General features: G+C 42.1%; 2 protein-coding genes across 5 annotated transcripts; both read right to left on the reverse strand.

The window, feature by feature from the left end:
* Positions 1-2670: 2670 nt before the first annotated feature.
* kctd12b (potassium channel tetramerisation domain containing 12b) lies at positions 2671-16886 on the reverse strand. Its single transcript, XM_065958414.1, has 2 exons — positions 15286-16886; positions 2671-3718 (listed from the first exon to the last, which is right to left on the reverse strand). Exons 1-2 carry the CDS (start codon positions 16127-16129, stop codon positions 3135-3137), a joined length of 1428 nt encoding a protein of 475 aa, XP_065814486.1. The 5' UTR covers positions 16130-16886; the 3' UTR covers positions 2671-3134.
* A 3297-nt stretch (positions 16887-20183) lies between these two features.
* znf711 (zinc finger protein 711) lies at positions 20184-26731 on the reverse strand. 4 transcript variants are annotated; one of them, XM_020647901.3, is made up of 8 exons: positions 26522-26731; positions 25455-25536; positions 25256-25354; positions 24049-24912; positions 23799-23942; positions 23530-23709; positions 23090-23278; positions 20184-22997 (listed from the first exon to the last, which is right to left on the reverse strand). In XM_020647901.3, exons 3-8 carry the CDS (start codon positions 25332-25334, stop codon positions 21817-21819), a joined length of 2637 nt encoding a protein of 878 aa, XP_020503557.1. In that variant the 5' UTR covers positions 25335-25354; positions 25455-25536; positions 26522-26731; the 3' UTR covers positions 20184-21816. The 4 variants fall into 4 exon arrangements, with proteins under 4 accessions (XP_020503557.1, XP_020503558.1, XP_020503555.1 ...); XM_020647902.3 differs by having other exon boundaries at positions 23144-23278; positions 23799-23945; positions 26522-26729; XM_020647899.3 differs by having other exon boundaries at positions 23799-23945; positions 26522-26726.
* Between the last annotated feature and the right edge of the window lie 194 nt (positions 26732-26925).

Genomic DNA, 26925 nt, shown 5'->3' on the forward strand with positions numbered 1-26925 from the left:
AAATCTGCGAGGTGCTATTTCATGCAAATGCACAGCGCTGAATGCGTCAGCAAAAACGGAAACGGGATAGATTTAAGGAAAGAAGATAGAAGATGGTGTCCGGGATGTTTTTGGCATGTCTTTTCTGACATCCTGTTCTTGCTGAAGGATAGTTTTGGCCAAAAAAAGGCATTACCTGATGACAAAAGAAGGATTTTCAGTCCTCCTCCATAAGTATATAATCTATTCTTTTCATGTAAACAAGTAGTTTTTCATGGTTATCAAACAGATTGAAATTAATATGAATTCCTCTTTATGATTTACAATATCAAATAAGACCATTGGGCTGCAATTGACTACTTCTGTGTTGTTGTTTTTTTAATGCTGGGTGTTGCTCTGTTGGTGTCACACAAAGCAAATTACATTGAACACACCAGAAGTACCTTTTTAAAGATTTATTTTGGGGCTTTTTGGGCCCTTATTGTAGAGATCGGAGAGTGGATAGAGTTGGAAATCAGAGAAAAAGAGTGGGGAATGACATGCGGGAAGGGAGCCAGAGGCAGGATTCAAACCTGGGCCGTCCACTTGGAGGACCATAGAATCCCTACATGGGGCATGCGCTCTAACCACTACGCTACCGGCACCAGAAGTACCTTTGATTACATTTTCACTGTGAGTGATCTGTTTCATTGTTAAAAGAAATCAAGATTATATTTTCTTTTGTTGAAAAAACACTACTTACGCGTGCAGAACAAGATTAGTAATGAGATAAGATGTAACGCCTTGTCCACAGGGGTGGCCAATCAAGGCTAACAGTAAGTTCCTCAAAGAAGCATCAAAGTTTTTAAAACAAAAATGATCTTGGCTTGGTTCAGGACTTTCATCACAAAATCACAGGGGGAAAATATCTTTGATGCATGGGGTTCAAATACAGAGAAAACTTGAAGGTATGATTTTAAAGACGGACCCAATGGTTAGCTCTATCTCAGTCAAGTGATAATCACTGCAGCTACAATTTGTAGGATCCACCGTACTTAAGTATTCTGTCAAGGAATATTTTTCTGTCCTTCCTGGTCCCACCAGACTCGTTTACCTCTTCTTTTCAAAGGGTAAGTATTCCCTTTGTCGGTGGGCTGAGCCTATCATCTTCAGAGATCAAATCCTCCTATAGTGCATCCACAATAAGTAAAAAGGCCAGCTTCAAAAAGATATATACAAAAAGACAAAAGGGTGAAAGAGAATTGAGGATTGAACCCATTCCTTTGGAGAGGCCCAAATGCAAATCAAGGACTGTAATTTTGAACAGGGATGTCTGTTTTGTTTAACAGAGCTCCAACACAGCAGACTGTGCAGCTTCTGCCACAGTAAACAGGAATTTTAAATTGCGAGAACTTGTTGTTTCAGTCCTCGGCATGCGTCCTGACTCAAGCGCGCCTCGATGATACTCCTCCCAGCCCGGGAGCCTGGCCAGTGCTCTGTCACTGTCGAAGCCAATGCTGAAAGATGAGAAATACGAGAAAAAGGAGCTGATGAGGCAATACTGTCTAATGAGCTGCGAAGAAAAATCTTTTCTATGGATTTCTCAGCAATCAGCTGCCAGTTGGAGAGAGCCGGAGTGTTGATGTCGGCGTGAAATGTTTCAGGAAAGGATTGACTGGATGGTATAAATCGGTGTCATCGTGAAGCCTGTTAGAGCAATGGCCTGCTGTTAAGAGAGTCTTCAGGACTGTGACGAACCCTAATCTGTTGTTAATCCTCTCATCAGAGCAGGAGGATATCTATTGCTCCTCGGTTACCAGTTTGCCTGAAAAACTATTCCATTTGTCTGATGCTGAACCAGATAGAACTTCCCTCACAGCCAACACTTAAGGATTAATGTCTTAACCTCAATACTGGCCCGGGGCGATGCAGAGGACTTTGGTGTTACTCAGGTTGACTTAGGAAGATACAGAAAATGTAATGATTAAAACTGGCACACTTAGACAACTAAATATATTCAATCGTGCATTGACCTCAGTGCTCTGTGAATATTGTTTGAATAATACTTTCACAGCCACTTAGCAGTTGGGTCTTGTGTAGATCAAAGAAATTATAAGATTTTGATTGTAAGCTGTGTCTGTGCTTGAAGGCAAGCCTTTAAACTTTGGACTGTGCATGTCTACCTCCTTTCTGTTTTCAGTATTATTCTAGGCCAAGCTAACCACGTCCAGGTTCTAGCTCCAAAATAAACAGAGTTTTGGTGATCTTTGCATCTCCATCCCTGTATGGAAAAGTCATCCTCATAACTATTGCTCTTTAGTCGATCTTTGATATTAAGTATTACTTGATGTTTACTAAAGAGATGACAAAAAAGTTTCAATTTATTGCTAACCCCATATATCTCAAGATGGACTAGAACCAGGTGCGTAGAGATACATAATCCCGACAATTAATTAGTTAAGCTGGGTGAAGATATTGTGCAGAGCAGAGAAGAACAAATGGAGTTGTGCCTTAGTTCATGTACTCATTTTTGCCATTATTATTCCACATTCTGGCCGTCTGTAATTTCCCACTTTGCTTTCCGGTACAACACATTCTTGACTTGAAGATAATGTAATCACAAAAAGAAGCAAACTGAAGAGCTTTTGAATTCAACGCAGCGACGAGAACAAAGGCTTTGAAGTGTTGTTAATATTGATGAGGAGAGATTTTTTTTTAGAAGATTAGCACCAGAGATTTCACGTCTTCCTTTTATTTTGCATCAGCAAGGTCAAATGCCTACAATTTGATAATTAGCTAACATTTTCCAGAAGGCTGATCAGTGGAGAGAATACAAAGCAGAACAGATCTCTTATTTAAAACATCACACGTACTTTCCTTCATTGATTTAAAAGAAAGTGGTTGATCAATACTTTTGATGTCTCCAAATAGTTGTGTGGAACAAAGATGTGTTACTAATAATCTCTACAGAGGAGTTTTTCCTATGATGGGAACATGGCAGATCTCTGTTTTGATTGTGCAACTATGAAATTGCTAGAGGAGCTCTGCCTAAACACTGCAATTCATCAAAAAAAAATCAGTTTACATGCAAAAGCTATATATCACAAGTTAAAGTAAACTTGCTGAAAATCTTCAGAAAGTTTGTGTCAGCGCTTCCTGAATTTATCTGAAGTACTCTATGCGTTGTACTTCTTGAGCAAGTCACTTTGCCAATGCCTCTTGCGATCCGGAAACACAGACGGCAAGCGGATCTTCTTGAAGTCGTCAATGCATTTCTTCAAATCCTCCTCCAGCAACTTCCTCTCCTCCTCCTCCTCCTCCACTCCCGGCGGTGGCCCCCCATTCTCCCTGATGCCTGGACGAGGCAGTGTCCTCAGGTTGAGAGTGCTTGGACGTTGCTGGCTCTCTGCGAGAGGCAGCGTTGAGTGAAGAGGAGGACTGAAGGTAGTGGAATGTTTGGATGACGGCAGTGGTGGAGGCAGGACTAGAGGTGACAGAGGAGGGAGGTCAGGGCAGTCTACATGGGGAGGAGGTGGAGGAGGAAGAGGAGGTGTAAGAGGAGGAGGAGAGTCCATGTACAGTGGGTTTCGTGGGTCCAGTGTAATGCTGTTGCTGGTTTCTGGGAGGCTGCGGGTTCGGCCGCTGCTGCCAGGCTCCGCTGACTCTGTTCCAGCAGGAGTGGCAGGAGGTTCAGTGAATGTCACTCCAGTCAAGGCCGTGAGGCCAGAGGTCACTGCCTTGGAAACCCCTCCCAAACCACCTACAGCAGAAGAAAAAAAGGTATTTAATTTTAATTCATTTGAAACATTTTAAGCTCATAAACAATGAACAATGTTGAGAAACAGTTTGTACTTCAAGGGAATATGCGGTTTCTTTTGCTTTGCACAGTTTAACTGTTATCCATCAGTTACTAGTTTAAGCAGACAGGGTCAGCTGTTTCTGTTGCTGCGCTCACGAAAACAGCCGCACTCGTCAATGTCACTTCAGGTTTAAACAATAAGATGGAAAAAGCAGCTTGTTTGCTTAGTTTAGCACAGAGGAAAAAAAGGAAAAGGAAGTGCTCTGTAACAAAATCATCGAGACAGCAGTTCTGATGCTCACCCATTGGTAACGCTATATTTTGTTGTTTTTCTTTTAAACCTCTGATCATTTCCTGTCTCATGCTCCACATCAGTACATACTTTAGAGACATGACAATAGTCTTATCTCTATGCACTGATGATAATAATTGTATCTCCCAAAATCTCAAACCATTTCTTTAAATACATTGGAAAACAACTGGAGTAAAATAAAAAATAAAAACATCAGAAAACATACATTACACAGAACAATTTGACATTTGGAAAATAAGTTCCCAACATGCAAAATGATGTGAAAATATACCGTTTTGTATGTCTTTAAGGTAAATATGAAGCTGGAACAAGCACCTGGTTAGCTATAGCGCAAGAGAAAAACAGAAGCCTGGCTCCATCTAAAGGCAACAAAATCTTCTGAAAGTCACTTCTTTAGCTCAATAAATAACTATGCTACATCCGATTTGTTTAGTCCAAAGAAAAACCAAAGGATATGTCAGGAGTAGCTGTTTATATTTCCAGTATTTGTGCTAAGACAACAAGCTGCCAGTGATACTTTTTTATTTTTTATTCACAGATATGAGAGGGGTATCGATTTTCTCCTTTAAGTCACAGCATAAAAGCACAGAGAAGGTTCCCCATGCCAATTAAATGAAGCTCAGCCTAAGTTCAAGCAAGAAGACTGGCTAGTGGTTATATTCCCCCACACATTCATTCAATTTAGCTACTCCCTCTCTACCACTTCCACAATCTCCCTGCTCTGGTGATCAGCTGATTATGAGCATTTACCTCCTTATGTAATAATCCAACCCGATTCTGCCACAACATCTGTCAACCAATCATCCCGCAACTGTCAAATTTTAAAACCTGTTCTCTCCCTTCAGCAGTCAGCTTGTCATTTCAGTATGATCGCTGCAACCCTCCTCCGCCCCAGTCACCTCCATTCCAGTCCAGCAGAGTTCAGATACAGCCTCAGAAACCCACTCCTCATCACATCCTGCATTCTTCTATTACCACCACCACCACCACCACCAGGGTCTAGACTCCAGGGGGGGTATCCTATCCTGCTGTTGGCCTCGCTACCTCTCTGAGAGCATGAGGTCATCATGACAGAATATACTCGCAAAAGACATTGCGCATATTTATCTTTTCCTAAACTGTTAAATAAATAATTACATTACATGAGTCTCTCCTGATTGAACTGTTTTGAAGGCTTGATAATTCAGGATAACAGATTCATACTCAGGTTTCTGGTCTGTTTAAAATAAGGCATTGACTAACGGTTGAAGCACAGATATTTGATTACATTTTGCTTTTTTTTGTTTGCCTTATCAGAATGTGTCAGTATTGTGTGTCTGGCACAGAAACACACACATCAGCTTTGAGCTTTACAATATTGCTTCAATAGCACAAAAGTACACACAGTCTGGCACAAAGGCGTGTAGGAGCATTTTGAAAACAGAAATTAGCAAAGAAAAGGAGCTCAGCAGGAGAGGACGGGAAATGAGAGATAAGGAGAGCGGAGGACAGTTCCATTTAATTTCAGAACACCCTCGTACCGCTGCTTGCATGTAGGTTACATTATCCTTGAAGGAATACTGTGACTGAACGGATGGTGTGAAGCCTCCTGACTGAAGCTTGACAAGCCATTTTTCATGGTATGTTGATTTTCATCTCATCCCTGTGCGAGGACAGACAGGGTTACTACGGTGCGACTTCTCAGAATCATAGCTGGAGTGGCACATGTGCACATTCTGTACCCATCAACCATTTTGAATTGCTCCTTCTCTCTTCACAAACAACCTTTTCTTTCACCCAGTGAACAAGTAATCAGCCTCTCCCTTGCCTTTGATTTTACAGTCTACATTATGATACACTGCCTCAGATTTTGCCAAGAAACTTTCTGCAAAAAACCCAAAATTGCCACTTATCTGTTGTAGGGTGTATAGGGAGTGCACTTCTGTGCCATGTGATTGTTTTGAATTGTCTAGCCCTTTTTCTCATGTGATCCATTTTGGGAGAATTTCGACGTGCTCTATTCGTCATGCCTGATCTGTAAACAATATTTGGCATTTCAAAAGCCTCTTGAGGAAATCTTGTGAAGCTGCATGGCTGCAAATGCCCAACAGAAGAGATCAAAGCTGAATGTAATGTTGCAGCCTTTCAATATGGAAGCTAAACTTTAATAAAAAACAAACAGAAAATATTCTGCAGACAGAAAAATCCCAAAACATTTACATTCAGTCAAATAACTTGGACATGGCCTTAGCCTTAGTTAAATAAAATGAGTCCTGCCAAGTTTAATCACACACATGTTCCTTTTTCTGTTGTGAAGCAGCTACATTTTGGTGCACACTGTTACAGCATGATAATTATGTTTTCTCAAAAACTCTTATGTGCTCAGACATGCAGGTACATCGCACTACACCCACAGAGCACTCCACACAACTCAAACGCACACAAATGTGTACAGACATATGAAGACACTCGTGGCCCTCTCTTTGCTTCAACAGGACTCATCGTCACCGTTACCCTTCTTATGTAACTGGCAAAGCTGCTTGTGTCAAACGGAGGCGGCATACAATATTTCTCCTGCCTCCTTGGCTCTCTGAATACCCGAAGAGGAGTGTGTGTGTGTGTGTGTGTGTGTGTGTGTGTGTGTGTGTGTGTGTGTGTGTGTGTGTGTGTGTTTGTGTGTATGTGTGTGTTTATATTATGGGCATGCATCTTGTGCATATAAAAGAAGGACAGATAAAGACAGAGAGCGAGAAAGAAGCTGCAGAGGGAGGAGGGGCTTGCAAAAAGATGCTGTCCCCTATTTGTATTTGTGTGTTCGGTGTGTTTAATGTACCTCATAATGAATACATGTGTGTTTGAGGGCCGCCTGGACGTGGGAGTATGTGGGCTTAGCTGTTGGAAGAATAATCCACTGGGGGATGGGCTCCATGCTTTCCTCTACTGCTAAGCCTTATGGAGGAGAACAGCGAAAGAGAGCACTCAACCCTTTTCCCCAGGCCACTTCTCCAGGGATATATATGCAAAAGCCAAAGCACTTTCTCACACATCCGCTCCTTGCTGCCGCTCTTTCAGTCTTTCCTATCTGTTCAGTGTGGCACATGTCTATGTTGCCATCACTACTGCCATTAGCAACTCTAATGTGTCACAGTAGCCAAAGTTTAGTACCCCTCTGTCACAAAATGTCTCCTCTACGTGTAATGTTAGTCACCTTACCTTAATCCTTATATTTTATATCATAGCACATCATGTATTCCCACACACCATTAAATTCATTTTCAAAGTATTGTCATCGAAGACCAATGTTTACATTCAATTATTTCCTCCAGATAAATCATAATCCAAATTATAGTCCATCTCTTCTGTTATTTGGTTTATAATGGCTCTAAATGTGTTATCTGTTAGCTTTAGCGTTCCCTATGTTAGCAAACTCTGAGACTCCCTTACTTATTGATCCGATTGAACATGGGTTGACTAATAGAGTGATCTTTTGAGAGTCATATTATTTGTTACTACCACTTGGCGTGTACAACAAAGACAGCTAACGCTACCTAAACTCTAAGCTAGTAGTGAAAACAGTGGTTGGTAGTGACTTGGCAGCTAGCCATGATTTTGCTAGCCTCTACTTCTTGACTTAAAAATGACTTTAAAAGGATAGTTTGACATTGGCTTTACAGATGTCAGTCAAAGTTAAACAAGAACACTGATACCATGTTAATTTTAACAGCTAGTTTGCTTAGCTTAGGATAAAGACTGAAACTGGGGAGAAACAATTAGCCTGTATCTGACTATCTTAAGCTAAATATATGATTATACACTACTATGTTATATTTTAAAGTTTAATATATAGTCACAATGTAAGATTGATAAATCAATCCTTTATGGGGTTAGTGGTCAATTTATTGGCCAAGCTTGTAACTTTCTTCTTGAGTTGCTGCACGGTAACTCCTACCAGAGCAAGAGCTGGACTGCTGTAGCTGATTCCAAATGTGCTAAGCTTAAGTAGTCCTCCATATTGTATTTATTGACAGAGTTTAGATTGGTATCAATCTTCTTGTCTAACTATTGGATAAAGCAAAGAATTGTGAACTGTGAAAGAACTGTAAATGGATGTAGTTGCTGATTCTGAATTACCTTGAATATGTGACAGCCAATCACCTTTTCGGTACTTTTTAAAATTCAAAGTGGTCACTGACAGGTGTTGTGACCTGAGAGTGGGGAGGCTGGCAAACAAGGGGGCCCCATCATTTCCATGGCAGCGGCACAATGATCTGCAGGAGCACGCACAGTAATATCTCTTAGGCTGAGAGGAGCCTCTTAGACGAGGGTGAAGTTGTGCATATGGCTCTATCCAGCTGCTCTAAAGGGAGCTCACGCTACATAGCTTTGGCAATTACGGCATGTTTTATATCTAATCACCTCGTATTCAGCACAGATATCGAACATCTGCTTTGTGAAACGATCAGTATGGTGCCTAATGACAGAGTGGGCCTCACCACCTACGGTCTTCGCATTCATTGTCTTTTTTTCTCTGATTGCTGTCAGATCAAATACATATTAGGGCGTGATCAGACATGGTAATGCTATATTCTCGTGACATGCTGGGGTATAAGCACACTCGCCCATATCAAATTCACTGGAGTGTACTCACAAGTCTCGGAGCAATTACAGACCTGTCAATCTAAATAATGTAGAGGAAATGCGTGATATAAACAGCTGGAGACCGGGGAGCTTCTGGAAAAACAAAAGACAGGGGTTTTGAGAGAAATGAGAGAGATGTGCCAGAGAAAACTGTGAGAAAGAATTCAATCACTTTTCAATTTATCTGCAGAAAAAAAGTGTTGTTATATTTTTGCAGAAATGTACTTCCAGTCTTAAGTGTTTCTCTGATTCACCTGCTCCACCTGCCTCCTCTTTATCTCTCTGTGCCTTAAACACCCTGAGCTGCTGCCTGGCTACCAAATCACGTAACCAGTCTGCTAAGCACCCTAAAGCCCGTCCTGGCACCCCTCAGCCCCTGCAGAGCCTGTAACCCCCCTCCCTTGCCACCTGCTCCTCCTCTCTTCCTGGTTTTAGCCAGGTTTCAACACAGCCCAAGAGTCCGTCACCAAGGATATACCTGACTGTTCAGATTACTGATAATTAGACTGGCAGATTAGAGTCCAAGTCTCCAGATGGCCAAGGTGAATCCCTTCCTACAGCGGTGACAGACACGTTTACAACTCCCTGCTTAAAGTGAAACACATTAAACCAGCACAGGCATAGTTACTGCTCAGTGCTCAATGTCCCTTCAAATTGTATTCACAAAGTAACATGCTGTTTATGCGGCAAACTAATTCTAAATTACTACCCAATAAAACCAAGTGGTGGAGTGTTTTTCAGATCAAGTAGATGCCAAACTTTTCATTAGAAAAATAAATCATCAATATCTTTAGTTTCACCCCCCTATATCAGTGATTAATGGCATGGAGTTAAAACTCCTCAGATTGAAGTAATTTGCCATTTTGAGATGCAAATTTGCAAGAAAGAAACTTATGAAACCAACATTTTAGATAGAAATCAAACGATAAGCATTAGCTATACCTGCTTTATAAAGCAATAGGCCCTGGGCTAAGATATATTTATGAAGCACCCTGCTTCGTCCATACAAATGTAAAGTGTTCCCATTCCCTTAACAAATGCCAAATACCAAAACATAAAGCAAAGTATCCAGAACAAATACAATCCACCAAACTACAATAGACAAACTACATACCTCCCTAATAATGGATGGAAAAGTGACATATTTAAAGCATTATTCAAAAACAATAAACAGAGACCAAAATCTAATTCTCCTTACAAAGAACCATAATTTAGTATCACTTTGTGACCTTCTAAAGGATAAATTTCAGCAGAAATAGGAAAGAAGGAATTGTTAACTATGTCATTTGTATCCTGTATTTGTGACAAATCAAGAGTTCAACCGTTTTCTGACAGTTTCCTGAGACACAACTTCCCCCACCTTGCCCAATTTGCTGTTTCCCTTTTTTTTTCTTTCAAACTGCTCCTGCCCATCTCCTTCAACTCTTCTTCACTTGTTTACCAACTCACTGCTGCTGTGTATGAAGAACTACTGCTTGAGATATCCTTTTTGTTACATTCTTTTTTAATCCTACACATGCCTCTGACACTCTGACTCACTCCCTTTGCTGTAATTTCATGCTCCCTCATCCCCATCCCTCATGCTTCCCTCTCTTAGTTATTCTCTCTGTGTCATGGAACTTAAAGGAGAAAAAAAGGAGGCTGTAAAGAGAATAAAAAACAGCCAACATGGAGAGAGGAAAGAGAAGATACTGTACAGGACTTCACTAGTGGCCTAATCTACTCTATTTCAGTTCATAGACCGTGTCCTGTGTTGACTTCCTCTGCTGTCTTCCCCCTTGGGTACCATCACCCCCTGAGCTCGCATGACCAAGTCCCCCCTGGTGTCCAATATGCTTTGTTAAATCAGCTTTCATGTGTGGGCAGAGGATAAAGACATGGGCCAGTGCAGTATGTGTACCCATGCTGAAACACAGAGAGAGAGAGGTGCAGTGGTGGTACACCTCTGACTCAATGCCTGGCTCACTATAAATAACACAACACACAATGAGATAAAGATGCCCCGAGCCAGCGCTACTGTACTCTGCATACTGGCTTACATGGCGGTGTGGGCGAACTGTATAGTAGTCAAGGACAAACATAAACACAGCAGCTCCCGTATGTATACATGTGCAAATAAACAAAAGCACATATGCCACATACTGACAGAGAAAGCAGTATTAGGCCTCAGGCTGTTGTTGCATGTTCTCCACTATATGCTCCTATTTCTAATTAGCAGCAATCTATAAAAGGTGGTTTTTCACTTATTGCTATCAGGAGAGAGAATGAGGGAGGCAAATGGCTTGTTTGCCAGCTAATGCATTTTTAACTGGGCAAAAAGAAGAGGGAAAAGCAGGCGACCAATTAAACCTCAAACCTCATTGCTCTGAATCATTAGTCTTGCACAGGAGAGTTGTTGCACATCTTCTCCTAGCAACCACTCCCACCTTTGTGCATGTGTCTGTGTTTGTGTCTGTGCAAATTCGGAGATGCCAACTGCTTCATCAGCATATCTGTGAGACAGGGAGCGAACATAATTCATTGCCCCCACATGGCCCCAAATGCAAAGCCTGAAACACTGAATTCAACCTGTCCTCCCAACAGAGCAAAGCAAAGTTATACGAGCAACACACATCCAAAAGGAGACAAGGCACGAAGCGGAGGGAAATACAAACAAGTGCTGAGCCACAGATGGTTGTGGCTGAGAGCTCAGAGAGAACATAAAAACAGCAGCATGCGGATGACATCTGATAGTCTTATACTCAGTGTAAGATTTTGAGAAAATGACTCATTTTTGGGCTTTGTTCTGTCACTAGAACACATGTCTATTCATAAACGAGGATGCAGTCGAGGAACCTAGACCTTTTTAGTCAATTTAGAGGAAATGCTCAGGATTTACAAAAAAAAGATTAGACAGAGAATACACATTTTTCTGGTGGAGGGTGTCTATTTAACCTTTCTTTTGCTGAAATAATACATGAATCAGTGAAATCCTATGGGTTTATATCTGTCTGATGTAACTACATCTCACAGGCAGGCCATAGAAGAGGCCATAGAAGAGCACATTACAGCACGACTCAGTGAAGACTCTGTTTGTAAGGACCATCATACACCATAACAGGACACTTCATCAGGAGTTATTCTGCAGATCTAAGATGGGAACACCAAATCCTTCCCACTTAAATACTCTCACGCTCTCATTTCGCTCCTACCAGGTTATCTGTCTCTCTGCCTCCTTGCCCCATTTTTCCAATCCCTCTCTCCCTTTGGCATGCATCCCTTCCTGTCTTCCTCCTATGCTCTCTTCCTTTCCTTTTCAAAAAAACAGGAGAAGCGATGACCCAGCTGGCATGGAGACAATGGGATCATTCTCACAGAGGAGAGCGGACCGAGCCAAGGCATGTTACCATGTTGAGCTGCTTGCAGTAACAATAGCACCACAGGACCAGTACACGGGTCAAATCAACGCCTCAAGGAGGAGAGGACAGGCTTGTACTCTCAGGGTGTTTTTTTCTCTTTTGCTTTCTGCCGTCATGGCTAGAGATTAATAATGAATTGCAGAAGCTAACTGAAAATGCACAACATTTGTTGGTAGGAAATGAGACTATAGATGAAATATTGGATTTATTTTCATGGAATTCATTGTGTCCTTGGCAAATTGTTTTAAACCCTACTAATTAAGAAGCAGCTTTCATGGTCAAATGTCTCTACTGAAACCTTCTGGACCTCTTTCTTGGCGTGCAACACTTTCCAGCCAAAAGTTTCACGACAGAGCGTTTACAATAAAAAGCTGAAAAGAAACAACACCAGCCGTGTTTCATCACAGCCCGACTTGTGGACCACGCTGCTGTTCGATGTCAGAGTGTCAACACTTCTCACACATCGACTGTTGAATGTCGAGTCTCAAGGCGACTCATGGAGGTAAAGCGTGAGAGCAGTTTTGGACACCGATGCCTGAAATTTCACACGTGAGGCGTGTCTCTCCGTGGCCGTGCTAATGACTGACCTTGGCACTCCCATGGCACTGTAGCGTGCCCGAGGACAATGACAGAGGAATGCTGTCTGTGTGTGTGTCTGTGTTTTTTGGACATTCATGCATTCCCTTAAATTGTTTGTTATCAAGGAAATGAACCACATACATTTTTTTCATCAGTTTTTGTAACGCTCATCAGCTTTTATCTAGGCTAGGCTGCGATCAGCTTTGGAAGTCTTATACTAAGGTAATTAGCATGTGATTAACTCTTTAAAACTTATACGAGTCGAGGTTTATACAACATGTGACCGCATCACCTACATAAACATAATCCTGAATGCTGTCACAATTATGCACCCTTTTATATCCACAGTGTTTCATCAAGTCTCTGCAGTGTTTCACTGTCCCAACTAGTTTCATAATTTCCTCTTCTGTATGTTGCACTTAGATCAATTATTGCCTACAAATAAGGGTTTCGCAAGCTGCTTTAAAACAGCCTGTTATCTATGTATGTCCTCATTTCTGTTTGGCTCTATTTTCCTGTCAACTACTTGATATAAAAAAAATTTATATATGTGGTTTTAAAGTGAAAAAGCAGCTGTGTGCCGAGCCTGAGGGTGTCATGTTCAACATTTAATGTGAAGTAGAGTTAACGTCCGAGGACATTCCCTTTAATAGAAAAAAGGCTGGTTGAAATTTTGAATTAGTTTACACGTGATTGAGTTGTATTGTCCGTGGAAATTAGAAATGACTACTGAGCCAGCACCACTCACCTAAAAGCCATTCAATACTGAGAAAAAAAATATTTCATGAATGGAAAATACAACCCAGATAGAAAGGAAACATCTTTTATTTGACAAATCAATTTGCTTTTCGCTGAACACTTTTAATTTCAGTGATCTACGCCCGCAGCGACACACTGCAGTAGGCCTAACATATCGACTCAGATGTCAACAGCACTTCATCACACTGAAACACAACATTGCGGTTTCTAGACATTTCAGAATACAGTTATTATTACTGTCAGACACTCTGCCAAAACTACAACCTGACACCTCCTAGCTCTGGAGAAATCCTGCACTATGCTGCCTAACTCAGAAAAACCACTTTATATTCAACCTCCTATTCACAATCTTGAAATCTGAAGCTTCTACAGTTTATGGATATGGTGTCTTCATTTTTACATCATCAGCGGGATGTTTTGTTGAATCCGAGTTCCTTCTGTTTGTGTTGTAGTCTGAGGTATTTGACCTGTCCTGAGGTGATATCCGGAAACCACCTTCTTTCTAAACTTATCCTTTATAACTGAAGTTATCTTTCTCACTATAATTATCCGCCCATACAATGCCCTTGCTACAGCAGTGAGAAAATACTGGGCAATTCCTTCCCTTTTTTATGAGTACACAGTGAGAGCTATCATAAAATATGCAACAGCTTCAACAAATACTGAACTGAGTATAATGCATTACATTATTGTTTACACTCCAAACATGATCCGCTTATGTGACAGCCACTTTTTTTAATTGTGTTTTTGTTTTATTTTTGAAGACAACATGTTACCATGATGTATGCCTGCCCCGAGCTTTGCTGTAATTGTTATTAAGACAAAAAAAAAAAAAAAACACGTCAAAGAAGCACATTGACCGATGTTACATCCTCCATCTCCCCTGCCCTTCCCAAGTGGGTGATTAAAATACTGAAATCTTAATTGGACAATCAATACACTCACGCTTTATCTGATAACCTTTTTTTTCTCTGTCTATGATTTCACTTGATACTTGAGCTTCCATCCTTTTTATTATTATTATTATTATTTTTTTAAATCAAAGCCAGTTGTTTTTCTCTCTTAAGGAAACTCCAAAAACCTACAATCTAAGTTTTCCTTTATTTCCCACTCATGTGGTTGTGTTATATAAACGCTCATTAACACATTATAACAGCGAAAAAACTATATGGCACTTTCCCAACCACATGGCACGCACTCGACACATTTAATAAAAACTGCAGGAAATCTGATTTTTGTTTCCTTTTGTGCTGGGGGATGCTCACGCCCTTCAAGGCTGATACATTGTCCAATTATTTGGTAATTTAGTTCACAAGCGCAGCAGAAAGTCCCATCTGAAGGCAAAGTTTACTGTGCACTGTGCATCACGGCCACTCTTTGGAGCCCTTTCCCTTTCGCCCTGCCACAGTCCCACCGACACTCCAGGGCACTTTAATTTGAGCAAAATTTGCTTTGCTTTTGTGCTTCACCAAGGCAGATGCAAAATATGGCGTACAAAGGGGAAACAGTACATAGAAGGTGCAAGTCTCTGCAGTAGTGGCTGTGGGGTTGCAGTGGTTGAGGATTGGGGGCTATGACTAAGCAGGGGCAAAAGCTGGACCTGAAGATGGGCAAAGGAATCAGGGGTCAAAGGTGGGAGCTGCAGATCTGACCTGCAGAAGGTGTGAAGAGTTGGCTGGAAAAAAAAAAAAAAGGAGTCTGCAGAGAAAGATGGAGGGGCACAACATCTATGTAACATCTACTGGTGAAGGAGCCTTCAGAGAGAGAGGGGGGCAGGATGGCTGGAGGCTGAAGAGGGGGGGGGGGGCACTTGGAGACAGGATAGGGAACCAGGGAGGAACAAAGCCGGTAGTCTCACTCACGGTAGAACACATATTCAGTGTAGCTGGTCCAGATCTTGTCGTCTGTCTGCTCATGGGCAAAGGCGCAGGTTCCTGTCGAGTTACAGGCCACCATGTGGAAGCCTGCGTCAGCCAGCTTGTCAAACGCCTGCTCCAGAAAGGTGAACTTTAGATAGTAGCGGGATGTGTAGCGTTCAGGGGGGCGGTCAGGGTCCCGGCTCTCGTTCAGGGTCTCCCCGAAAACCTCTTTGGCCAAAGAGGTCTTCCCACACACCATGATCCGTGCCACCCGGCGGAATTTGGCGTCAGTGTGACTGTCTCGTCCCAGGGTGTATGAACCCCTGTAGCCGATGGTGATGAACCCGGAGCGTTTGCCGTCCATGGAACCGGGCACCAGGCTGGCACAGGCAGCAGCAGCAGCACCCAGGGAGCTGAGGTTCCGGGCTGAGTCGATTCCAGGTGAGGAGTCCTCTGGGTCACTCTGACATCCATCTTCCCCAAGGGAGTTCTGCTTGCTGATTTTGGGTGCCAGCAGTTTGACAAGCTCTGGTAGGTTGAAGAACTCAGCCTCCCTCTGCAGACGGCCTCGCTCGGGGAAGTGGTCTGGAAGAACCAGCTGCTGGTCCCTCATATAGTCCAGGATGTAACGGAACAGGAAGCCATCACGGTCGACAAAGAAACGACCCTTTGTGTCCCTAGCCAGTCCTTTATTTGACTTTCGACTGAACATCTCCCATAGCAGGGAGTCTGGCACACTTGTGAGGGTGGAGTAGCGGGTTATGTACACCTGGCCGCCAACATTGAGCTCTATAATCTCTGGAAAGGGGACCTCCTCCGCAGATATGCCACTATCTGGTAAAGCCATGGCTCACAGGAGCAATTGAACGCAGCTTGAAAAAAAAACTCTCTTGGTAGTAATGAAAGCAAACAGCGCAGGACTTTAAAAAAAAAACTGTCAGTGTACCTGTCACAGTGATCGTGAGGCCTGTTGCCTGTCACAGATTCCAGGTCTCTTGATGCGGTGGATCTCCTCTGGAAACAGAGCGACTCAACTGCCGCGCAGAATTGGTATTCGTGTTAAAAAGCTGCCCGCCACTCTCTCATCAAATCCAGCAGAAGCAAAACAGTCACACAAACATGTCCTGTACTTCTAACTACAGCTTTCCTCCATTATTACTAAAGCATGGCGCAGAGCATTTCAGGCAGCAGTGGAACCGTTTCTTCTGCGTCCTTTACGCGCAAGTAGATGTGAAATCATGCGGTTGCAATACTGCTTTTGACTCCAGTTCTCTGAGAAGGAAATGAACGATTCGCACAACTGTCCATAACGACTTCTCTAACTCTAATGTCGGTGGGTTGTCCTCGCGGAAACAGGATCAGGTGGCCCAACTTCAATTAAGCAATCCATAGTTGGTGACATTTGTGGGTGTCCCGTTGGCGAAGAGCCATGCGATGAACAAGATGTTAAAGACGTAGTCAGACGCGAGGAAGGTGTATAAAAAAATCTCCGTCCTCTCCATCACTTGCGGGTCGAAACGATCGCGAGGTGGTCGGCGGGTCTGTCCCTCCGCTCCTCTCTCGTGTCAGTCTGTAAGTCTGCTGCAACGTAAACGGAGGACACAGCGTTGTTCAGCTGGTTAGCCACGCCCATACGCGGTGACGCGCATCAGCCGTGATCCAGGTCAAAACCTCCTGCACTGTAAATGGACAGGTCCAACACTGTACCCGCTTAAAACAACGCGCATTGGAAGTTAAGTGTGTAATCATAGTCAAGGTTTATTTCACAAGTTGCCCTAAATGAATACATTGCATCGTAATTAAATAAAAGGAGTTACATTTTTGCAGTTGTATCTGTGTATTTTTGGGATTACCACGCACAAATCCGTCTGTGATCAATGGAGGACATCCAACTCTTCACACACTTTCATGTTTGTGTGCTTTTTGCTCCTCTGATTGATTAGTTATTCGACAGAGAACTGAGAACCAAACAACAGTACCGCCCTATTCTTGTTCTGCTGGAGTCCCATATAAAATCCGAGCCACTGAGTTATAAATGAGTGCATTTAATTTTCATGCATTTATTTTTGGGAACACTCTGAGAGATCAGCGCAGTGAGTGTGTATGAGAAGGAGGGGAGAACAGTGACATCTAGTGAATTCTCAGGAGGGATTGTTCTCTCTCACAGAACATTTCAAGCTACTAATTCTGACCATGATAATGCAGAATTAAGTTCAAGTAGCCTACTAGTTTGTATCTATTTAAAGCTCTCTCCTTCTGTAATCTTTGTTTCTTAAAGTTACTTTGATGTTTGACTATCAATGTTCATAGTTTGATGCTAAATACTGTTTCATATCGACACGACTTGGTCAAAAATGAAGAACAATTTATGATGTAAAGGTTTAACACACATTTTCAATGATTTTGGTGACATTTTACGTCTAGCTAATATACAGTATAACTTCTGAGATGTTTTAAACAGTTTTTCGTTTCAGATTGAGATACATCAAATTAAACTTGAGGTAGTGAAAATGTTCAACATAGTATTGAGAAGCATGGCTGAGTCAGACTGCCCTGCATTGGTAATATAAGCTACCCTCTCTCTCTCTGTTTGTCTCTGTTTGATGTGTAGTCCACCTCACAGTCATTTCTCTGGGTTATCAGTAGGTCATTTTTTCCTGTCTCCAAATGTCCTGGTTCTGATTTCCGAGAGGGCCAAGGCTGGCTTGCAGCACCTCAAGCCTTGTCGTCTACAATCTGGATTGGACCGCTATGGTTATGTGTGCACAACCACAGGATCTGACTGTCCTTGCTTTATCTATTATTCCATTTAGTATAATGTGCCAACTGTTACAAGACACTAGGATTTCTCATCCAGCGCAGAACAAAATATCCAAAAGAATATGCTCTGGTGCAGAACTACAATGGAATATTTTGGATTAATGCCACTGTGAACCCCTGCCAGTGACCGAAAACAATACAACCACTCAAACATTTGTGTATGATTGATCTCCTTTTTAGTCACTGAAATTTAAAATCCCTGCACATCAGCATGCAACCCTGATTTCTTTTTTACTGCCAGTTTCATCATTCTAATCACATCCAGACCACAGCCCATTGATCCCCAGAAATATGGACAAAATGACTACATCAAATAAATTAGTTTGACCTTCTGCAACGGCCGGATTATCTGTGTATATCTGTCAGTTCTCATCAACGTGATGGCCTTCAGGGGCTGTTAGCTGTATCCGTGTGGGTGTTTGACGCTCTAATGATTCAAAGCAGGCAAAGAGGAGGCTCAGGAGAAGAGACAGTGGTTAAATATACTCAGAAATCAACATAAAATGAATTGCTGCTGCATAATCTATGTATTCAAAACAAAATAACATATTCTACTGGATTCTTGGATCATGCAGTTAGAAGAATGGGTAACTTATGGAGATTTTACAGGTTGTTTTCCTGTATTCTCAGCATTTACTGCAGACAGCTGCACTATTTATTGATTTATGGCATGCTCTGTGGGATCAACAAAAAATGAACAGACTGTGATATCCGTTTTCTGAGGTGTTCGTGGTGCCAATGTGAACCCATATGCACAGCCTCATTTCCCTCAGTTCGAGGCATCATTCATCTTTCGAGACAGGTGACATGAAGGGGAAACCAGACGCCTGCAACGCATCTTGTTGAGAGAATCAAATCCCCTCGTGAGTCTCTATGTGGAGGAAAAAACACTCAGTTGTTTATTTAATAATGACAGAGTCGGAGACACTCTGACAGATGTACAGCGCATTAATGAAATTAAAGAGGACTTTCAAATAGGAGGGCTGGCTGCCCCCGCATGCCCTTTTCACTAATGCAAACCTTTATATTCAATTAGTTTTTTCCACTTCATGTAAGACACAGTCAGTAACTTACCTCTATTATAACATCTACACAATTTAATGAACCAGTTTGATTGTCATAATACAGTATATTAACATCATATCCTCCCCATGATACAAGACAGCTCTAAGGTAGATAAAACAACAAAAACGACTGACAAACGTATCGCTATTTCTCATAAGAAGCTCAACATTTTTTGGCTTCTAGTTTGTGGTCAGTTTCTGTTTCTTTTTGTTGAGGTAGTGGAACGTATTTATTCAATCTAGGAAAATGACAACTCTTACCGGTAACTTAAGTTTCTGAAAAGAGAAACCCCTGTTATCTTACCATTGATAAAGATCTGAATAGGATCAAAATGTCTAACAAGTATTAAAATTCATTTGTGAATGATTTGGAGTCAGCTTTAAGGTATTCTTCATATATTCTTCTGCTTTGTAAGTATATGTTTATGTGCATGATGGCTCAAACCATTTTTATTAAACATCCATATAAATGATGGCTGAGTTCCATTTGGCTGAAGTTTCAGACTGAAATACAACAGACTGCGCTTCCTTTAACTCCAAATCCCTCTTTCATACACCGGCATGTTGGAGCATTAAGTATGGATTCAGTTCAAATTTGAATTCACTTTCACAGAGAAATGTTGCCCATTTTTTTTTCCATTTCTTCTACTTCAAATTTCAACACCATCAAAAAAAGGATAAAGGTACCTTTTAAGTTTCCAATCATAGAAGGTTTAAGCAATTTCACTTGTGGAAGCGGTAGTAATGAGTATCCATGTCCCTAAAGGGGAGATACTTCCCATCTTTTGGTAACATCCTACATGTCTTCCCTGAATGAGGTTTCCCTGTAAACCCTCTGTAAGTCCTGTCCTCTTTTCAATTAAAATACCAACTGAGATTGAATTGCAAAAAACTGAACACTACAACCAGCAACACTTATATGCAAATGGCTGTTCATTAGTGATACTATGAAGCACTATGTCTTTCTAACGTCATATAAAAGTTGATTTATTTTTCTAGGACAGAGGACAAAAAGCGTAAAAAGATAATTGTTTATTTTGGTTCTTCCCCGCCAGTAGTTTATCCACAATCAGACTGAAAGAAAATATAGACTAAGGTACACGAAATGCAGGGATTTTTTAATATATACCACAATTAATTTCATGGAGACAGCTTTATGTGCATACTTTAAAGACTACTGCCAATATGATGACCACTGGCTTGATGGGAATAATGGGTCGGGTTATTTGGGACTGCAGGACGAGGGTCTGGGAAACTTGTTAGTGAGCACAAACAAAACACAAAACCCAATCACTTATCCATAGAACAAAACAACTAATGGTTTCACCCACCACTTTCAATCACAATTCAGTTCTGATGCAGTGATGGATCACGCTCATTAGCTAGCGATAACACTCAAAACAATGCTCACCTTTACCAACTCACAAAGCTCTGTAATTGTTTATCATCTAGGTTTTTCATATTTATATATATGTATATATAGTTGTGTGGGTGTGTCACACATGTAATTAAAATATTAAAAAAAGGTTAATAAAGTGCTTTCTACTGACTCAAACACACAATCTCTGGGAGAATGGCATTGATACAGCATGTTTGAGAGTTAAAAATCACTTATTTTTTTATTAGCGGTGTTCATCAGTGCTTAAGGGACAAAGACCAACAGATGTAAGGCATGATTGCAATCAAATGGTTAGCTGAGAGATCACATCTGTGTCACAGATAACATCACACACACACACACACACACGCAACTTACACTGGCAGTCAGGTATCACAACTTCAAGGGTTATCAAACGTGAAGTCAACCATCTGTATAGTTCATATGATACACCTGTTCATTATCAAACCAGATTTCTTTGTCGCACATGTTGTGCACACTAAAGGGATATTTTTCAATCATACCAACTGCCCCATTTATCCTTCTTGTTAGACAATGCTGACTTAACTTTGAAGAAATATTTAAGAGGATAAAGCCTATGTTATACATGATTAACTTCATGGTATTCCAAGTGTTCATGCTTGGGAGGAAAATCCAAAATGATGGAAGTCCAAATGTTTGATTTATTGATATATTTCCTTAAGGTGCTGAATGTTTGTCATCATCACTCAAAACATATTAATGAACTTATAATTGTCCCTGCCCCTTTAAGACCAGATGGCATTGAAAACAAATATCAGGGTAAAAGCTAGTTAATAATGAAAAGAGATACTTGTTGGTACTTTTGGAGGCAAACTCCTCATGTACTCATTCCACATAATCTGAAGAAGTGGCATGAAGCTTACGGAGCAACACTTTCTATTTTACAGGACACAGTCATCTTGCAGCATTTCAGCTGAGTGGGTATAAAAATATAGACATTTGAGACCCTGAATATATGTTCATATGTGATTTTCTGAAACAAAACAAAACACAATTTACAGATGTCCTGCTCAGTGTACACAGTCCTTTTTTAGATTTCAACCCCATTTAAAATGTGTTGTTTCATACCCCTGGAGGGAGGTTTACGCCCATTACAACACAGAATGGCAATTATAATGGTGTCATTCAACAGCCAAAATACACCATTTCTTTTTCCATACACTAAAATCACCTGTGGGTGTGTGAAACAGATTAAATTGGGAGAGGAGTGTGTTTTTGTGTGCGATGACATTACATCAACATGTCTTTATGATGCCTGGCTATGTGCTGGCTCTTCTCCGAAGGCCTCCTAAAGCCCTTCGTGCAGTAGTCGCAGCGGTGGGGGTAGTCCTTGGTGTGAATGGAGATAACATGGCGTTTGAAGCCAGAAGCGTCTGTACTGTTATACTCACAATACTGGCACTGATAGACCTTTCTACCACTGTGTGTCTTCATGTGCTTCTTCAGCTCAGCAGGCTGTCGGAAGCCTCGCCGGCAACGCTTGCATTTAAAAGGGAGGTCCTTTGTGTGCAAGGACAGGATGTGGCGACTCAAGGTGAAGGTGTCTGGGGCGTTGAAGTTACAATGCCGGCACTGGTGCACCTTGTTCCCCTTGTGTGTTTCTGCATGTTTCTTCAACTCTGAGGGCCTGTGAAAGCCTTTCTCACACACATCACACTGATGAGGGAAGTCCTTGGTGTGTACAGAGATAATGTGTCGTTTCAGGTCACTGGAGTTGGTGCTCTTGTGCTCACAGTGTGGGCACTGGTGGGTCTTGTGGCCTTGCACCATCTCTATGTGACGCTGAAGTTCCCGTGCATCTGCATAAGCTTGAGGACAGTGGCTGCACTTGAATGGCAGATCAGCACCGTGCTTGCTCTTAATGTGAGTCTTTAGGTTGGACTGATCTGCACAGCGGAACTCGCAGTGCGGGCAGTGGTAGGGCTTCTCACCTGTGTGGGTCCGCATGTGTTTCTTCAGCTCTGATGGATGGCGAAAACCTTTGGCACACTCAACACACACATGAGCAAAGTTCTTACTGTGCACAGCCAGCAGGTGACGGTTGAGCAGACCCTGTTCTGCCGTCTCATAATCGCAGTACTTGCAGTGATGCAGTTTGGGCTCTCTGTCTTTGACGATGAGCTTGTCAGAGCCCAGGGGGCTGGACTCATGGTAACGCCGTGTGTACTCTGTGTATTCTGGAGAGCGCTCACAGTTGTGACTCAGCAGCTTATGACTCTCCAAGTGGTTGTGGAAACTGACCTTCTTGTTGGTGGTGAAGTCACAGTCTGTACATTGGTACTTCTTCTTGAGCAGGTGGTCCGGGTGGTTCTTCATGTGGCATTTGAGGAAGCCCCGTGAGCGAAACTTCTTTCCACATATGTGACAGGGGTAGACGGTCAAAGGCATTCCATCTGGTCCAATGATCACAGCTGGAAGAAATGATTGATATAAAATAAGTTATAATGAACAAATGTTTAACAAAATCAATGGAATGTGCTTATTGTTAAATTAAACAAATCACCTGATTCAACACAAACAAAAGGCCGAACATCACAAGATTGAATGCTGTTCATACCAGTCTGACACTGTCGTGTATCTCCTTTCTTCTTTTTCTTAGGTTTTGGTTTGATTGTACGGTTAGCACTGAGCCCTTCTCGGATTTGCAAAAATGGCGTTGAGCCTCCATTCTTCACCTGATCAATTGTGTTACCTGCACAGACAGATTACTTTATCAACAGGATGTGAAACTTTTCTTTGTGACACGATACAAAGGGTTTTCTGTTTTGAAGTATCATATTTGTTTTACAACTGCCAAGATATAGGCAAAAGAAATCTAAAACTAAGATGGACGCACTTCAGTCTCTTCTGACTAATCTCTCCAGTTTGACACTCTCTTACTGAGAACAAGTCAAAAACATGTCTGACAAAACTGACTAATTTTTAGTTCACAGAGGAACATACTAATGTCATCATCGTCATCCTCATCACTGTCATCCTCATCATCCTCTTCTTCTTTTGGATGGTTCTTGACTGCCATGTACACCATCTTGTCACGGCCAACTCCGAGTCTGCCTGATGATGCAGCTTCAAGGTCAGGATGGCCGTTCTGGTAATCATCCTCTGTTATCACCTCGGTTCCTCCTGAAAAAACAAACCTAATGTTTTTTACAATGTAATTTACAAGAAAATAATCTAAGTTTAAATTTTGTAGATGTGAATTAGTTAATTACCTAGATCATCATCTGCTTCAGCTTTGAAGATGTAGACTTTGATGACCTCGGAGCCGTCGTCCTCTTTAGATTCCTTGTCTTCCATCACCTCAGTGCTGATCTCAAGGGGAGTATCTCCAATGTCCAGCTTCTCTCCCACCTCATCTACTACAGTAACACAATACGTTTTGGTTATCAAAAATTTGGAGTAATAAAACACACACTTACACAAATGTAGTTTGCTATGAATTCATAAGAAAAACTGTCTTACAGGAGATCATGAGGTAATCCTCCGAACTGCTTCTTGCATCATCGTCCTCATCTGTCTGCAAGGGAACAGCCTCTGTTGGCAGCTGCTCATGGATTATTGTCTCAGCATTAGCTTCCGTCACCATCAAACCTTCTGATACAAGCTGATGGTCCAGTGTATTGTCCTGGTGCTCAGACAGAAGCTCTGCCACAAACACCTGGTCTGGCATGTCATCGTGGTGGTGGTTTGAGTCCTGGATGAGGTCTGAAGTCAGGACATGATGGTGATGATGGGGATCCAGTGTTTCCTCTATCGCGACCTCTGTGCCCAGAATGTTCTCAGGCATGATCACGCTGTGTTGCGAGGAAACTATGTCTTCAGTGGTCATTTCATGGGCCTCCACTACTTGAGATTGAAGACTTTCTACATCTACTTCTAGACCCTCCACAACCTCAGCTTCTAAACCCTCCACTTCCACCTCCTCCTCAAGCCCCTCAACAACGTGGGCCTCAAGGTCCTCAACATCTACTTCGGTTTCCAGGCCTTCAACCACCTCTGCTTCGAGACCCTCCACTTCCACCTCTGCCTCAAGGTCCTCAACAACCTGAGCCTCCAGCTCTACAACATGTGTCTGTAGCTCCTCGACCACTTCTGCCTCCAAGCCCTCGACGTCTGCATGTAAGCTTTCCACCACTTCAGTCTCCAGTCCTTCCACAACCTCAGTCTCCAGTCCATGAACCACCTGAGTTTCTAGGCCTTCCACCTCAAGTTCATGTTCCAGGAGGATGCCTTCATCCGTCATCACATCAGACAGAAGCATACCCTCGGGCACAGACACCACAATGTGCTCCCCGTCAATATGGGCAAGACCCCCCATGCCAGCAACTGTAAACACAAGACAGAGACAGGTACATGACTAAAGGTTTCAAGCTACTAAATGATAATAAATGCCCAAATGTAAGTCATTCTAGCTTTTGGAACTACACAAAAGATGTCTTGGCATCTTTGCACACATTTGAGAGTGTATCACCTTCTTGTTTCATCTATGCCATTAATCGAATATTCTAAATAGCAATTGCACAAGTGAGAAATGTCAGATGACATATTTTAGAGCGCTGAGCTCAATATTTTCCACTTAAGGGGTATTTTGCCTTGGATTGTATGTTGCATATTGGCATTAACTACTTTGGAAACTATGATTATAACCATATATTACTTGACCACCTACCAAAGTCTTGCATGATCATAGCATGGGGCATCTTCAGCTCCTGAGTGTGAAGCTCCAACACCCCTCCTCCTTGATCCATGTCTTCACTCAGAAAAATGACTGAAAATTGCATGCTGTGTTAGCTCTTTACGTTCACTTTGTCAGTTTGCACCATTAGAATGAAAGTGAATGCAAAAATGGACATTGTTTTGATACATACCTTCACATTTGATGACAAACGCTTACAATAAAACCCATTAGATAGTTGATGTGATTCCTCTCATCAAGGTTATTAATCCCCCCTAAAAAAACAAACAAACAAAGAAAGAAAACAATTAAAACTAACTGGAGAACAGAAGACAGGCCATAAATCACTTCAAAGATTTTTTAAAAACAAAATGTGTACATTGAGGACTGCAGTTGTTTATTTGACCACTGGCTCCATCCATTGCCCGAGAAGAGTACTACAGCCTGCCTCAACCTACCGACATGGAGCTTTACACCTGAAGCTGGTCTGATGGCTGCAGGAAGCCCCGCTGAAACAAAGGGCTGACCCGCCCAGTTTGCATTAGGACGACCAGTACCGCGACAGCAACTTTAACAGCTCTTTAAATGAGCCATCTACTTGTTTATGAAGAAGGAAAATAAATGTCATCACATGACTTTTTTTTTTCTCCAACATATCTGCAGTGGTCTGTTATGGCGTCCCTGATTTCCACAGACAAATCGTTTGAAAAAAATCAACCTGGACACTTTGCTTACAACGTTATCAATTTTAAAATACGTCTTGTGTTAGGCGCTTGTTTATATTAAACTACACAGGCTCGGAATTTATGGCCGCCAATGAAAGTACCGCAGACATTATGCAATGCATTCTTTGCGCGGCTACCGCCCTCCACCCACTGGAGCTAACTAGCAGGAGAGCTAGGGCTTCTACCCTCAACGCCATTTTGTGTTAGCACATAAGCTAACCCGAGGGATGCGACAACCCGTATAATTCCCTCGTCGTGAAACTCTTATTTCACACGACGGAACAATACAAGTGAAGATTTCTACCCAACACAATAAACTAATGTGTGCACAGCGATTATATCCCCGCGTGTTTCTTGAGTACGTGCGACGACGACCGTCCATTCGGCTAGCTAGCGTGCTAAGCTAACAGAGGCAGCTTGTGCCGCATTATCTTCCATGTTGTTTTTCGAAAAGGATGAAAGAGGCCCGCTACGGCCGACTGGGCCTTTGTGTCTAATTCCACCTACACTACTGACTGATTCAAAATAATTTTACCTGAATACGTCGTCTTCTGACTCTATCGGTGTATCTCCCTCTTCTCAGTTTTGTCTGTTATTGTTTTGGTTTATTTTTGACGGTAAGCTAAGTGCGGCCTGCAGTTTTGGATCCCCGGGCACCCTTTGCTAGGCCTCGGCCAATCAGCTTGCTTCCTGACAAGCAGAGGGAGGGCGGGGGGCAGACAATGCGTGGCCTCGTTTACCGCTGATCCCTTACTATTTGCGTCATGCATATGAGAGCAGAGTTACATTACACTGACATTCTCTAAACGGGACCGTATTTGCGGGCGGCTCTGAGACACAACATTGATCTTTTAGCAGATTATCATTTTTTTTTTTTTTTTTTTTTTAAATCTTATTGCAGACTGCGCTTGCAGACTTTGTATGCGCAGATGAGGCCTG

Source organism: Labrus bergylta, chromosome 9, assembly GCF_963930695.1.
Source record: "Labrus bergylta chromosome 9, fLabBer1.1, whole genome shotgun sequence".
NCBI classification, from domain to species: domain Eukaryota; kingdom Metazoa; phylum Chordata; class Actinopteri; order Labriformes; family Labridae; genus Labrus; species Labrus bergylta.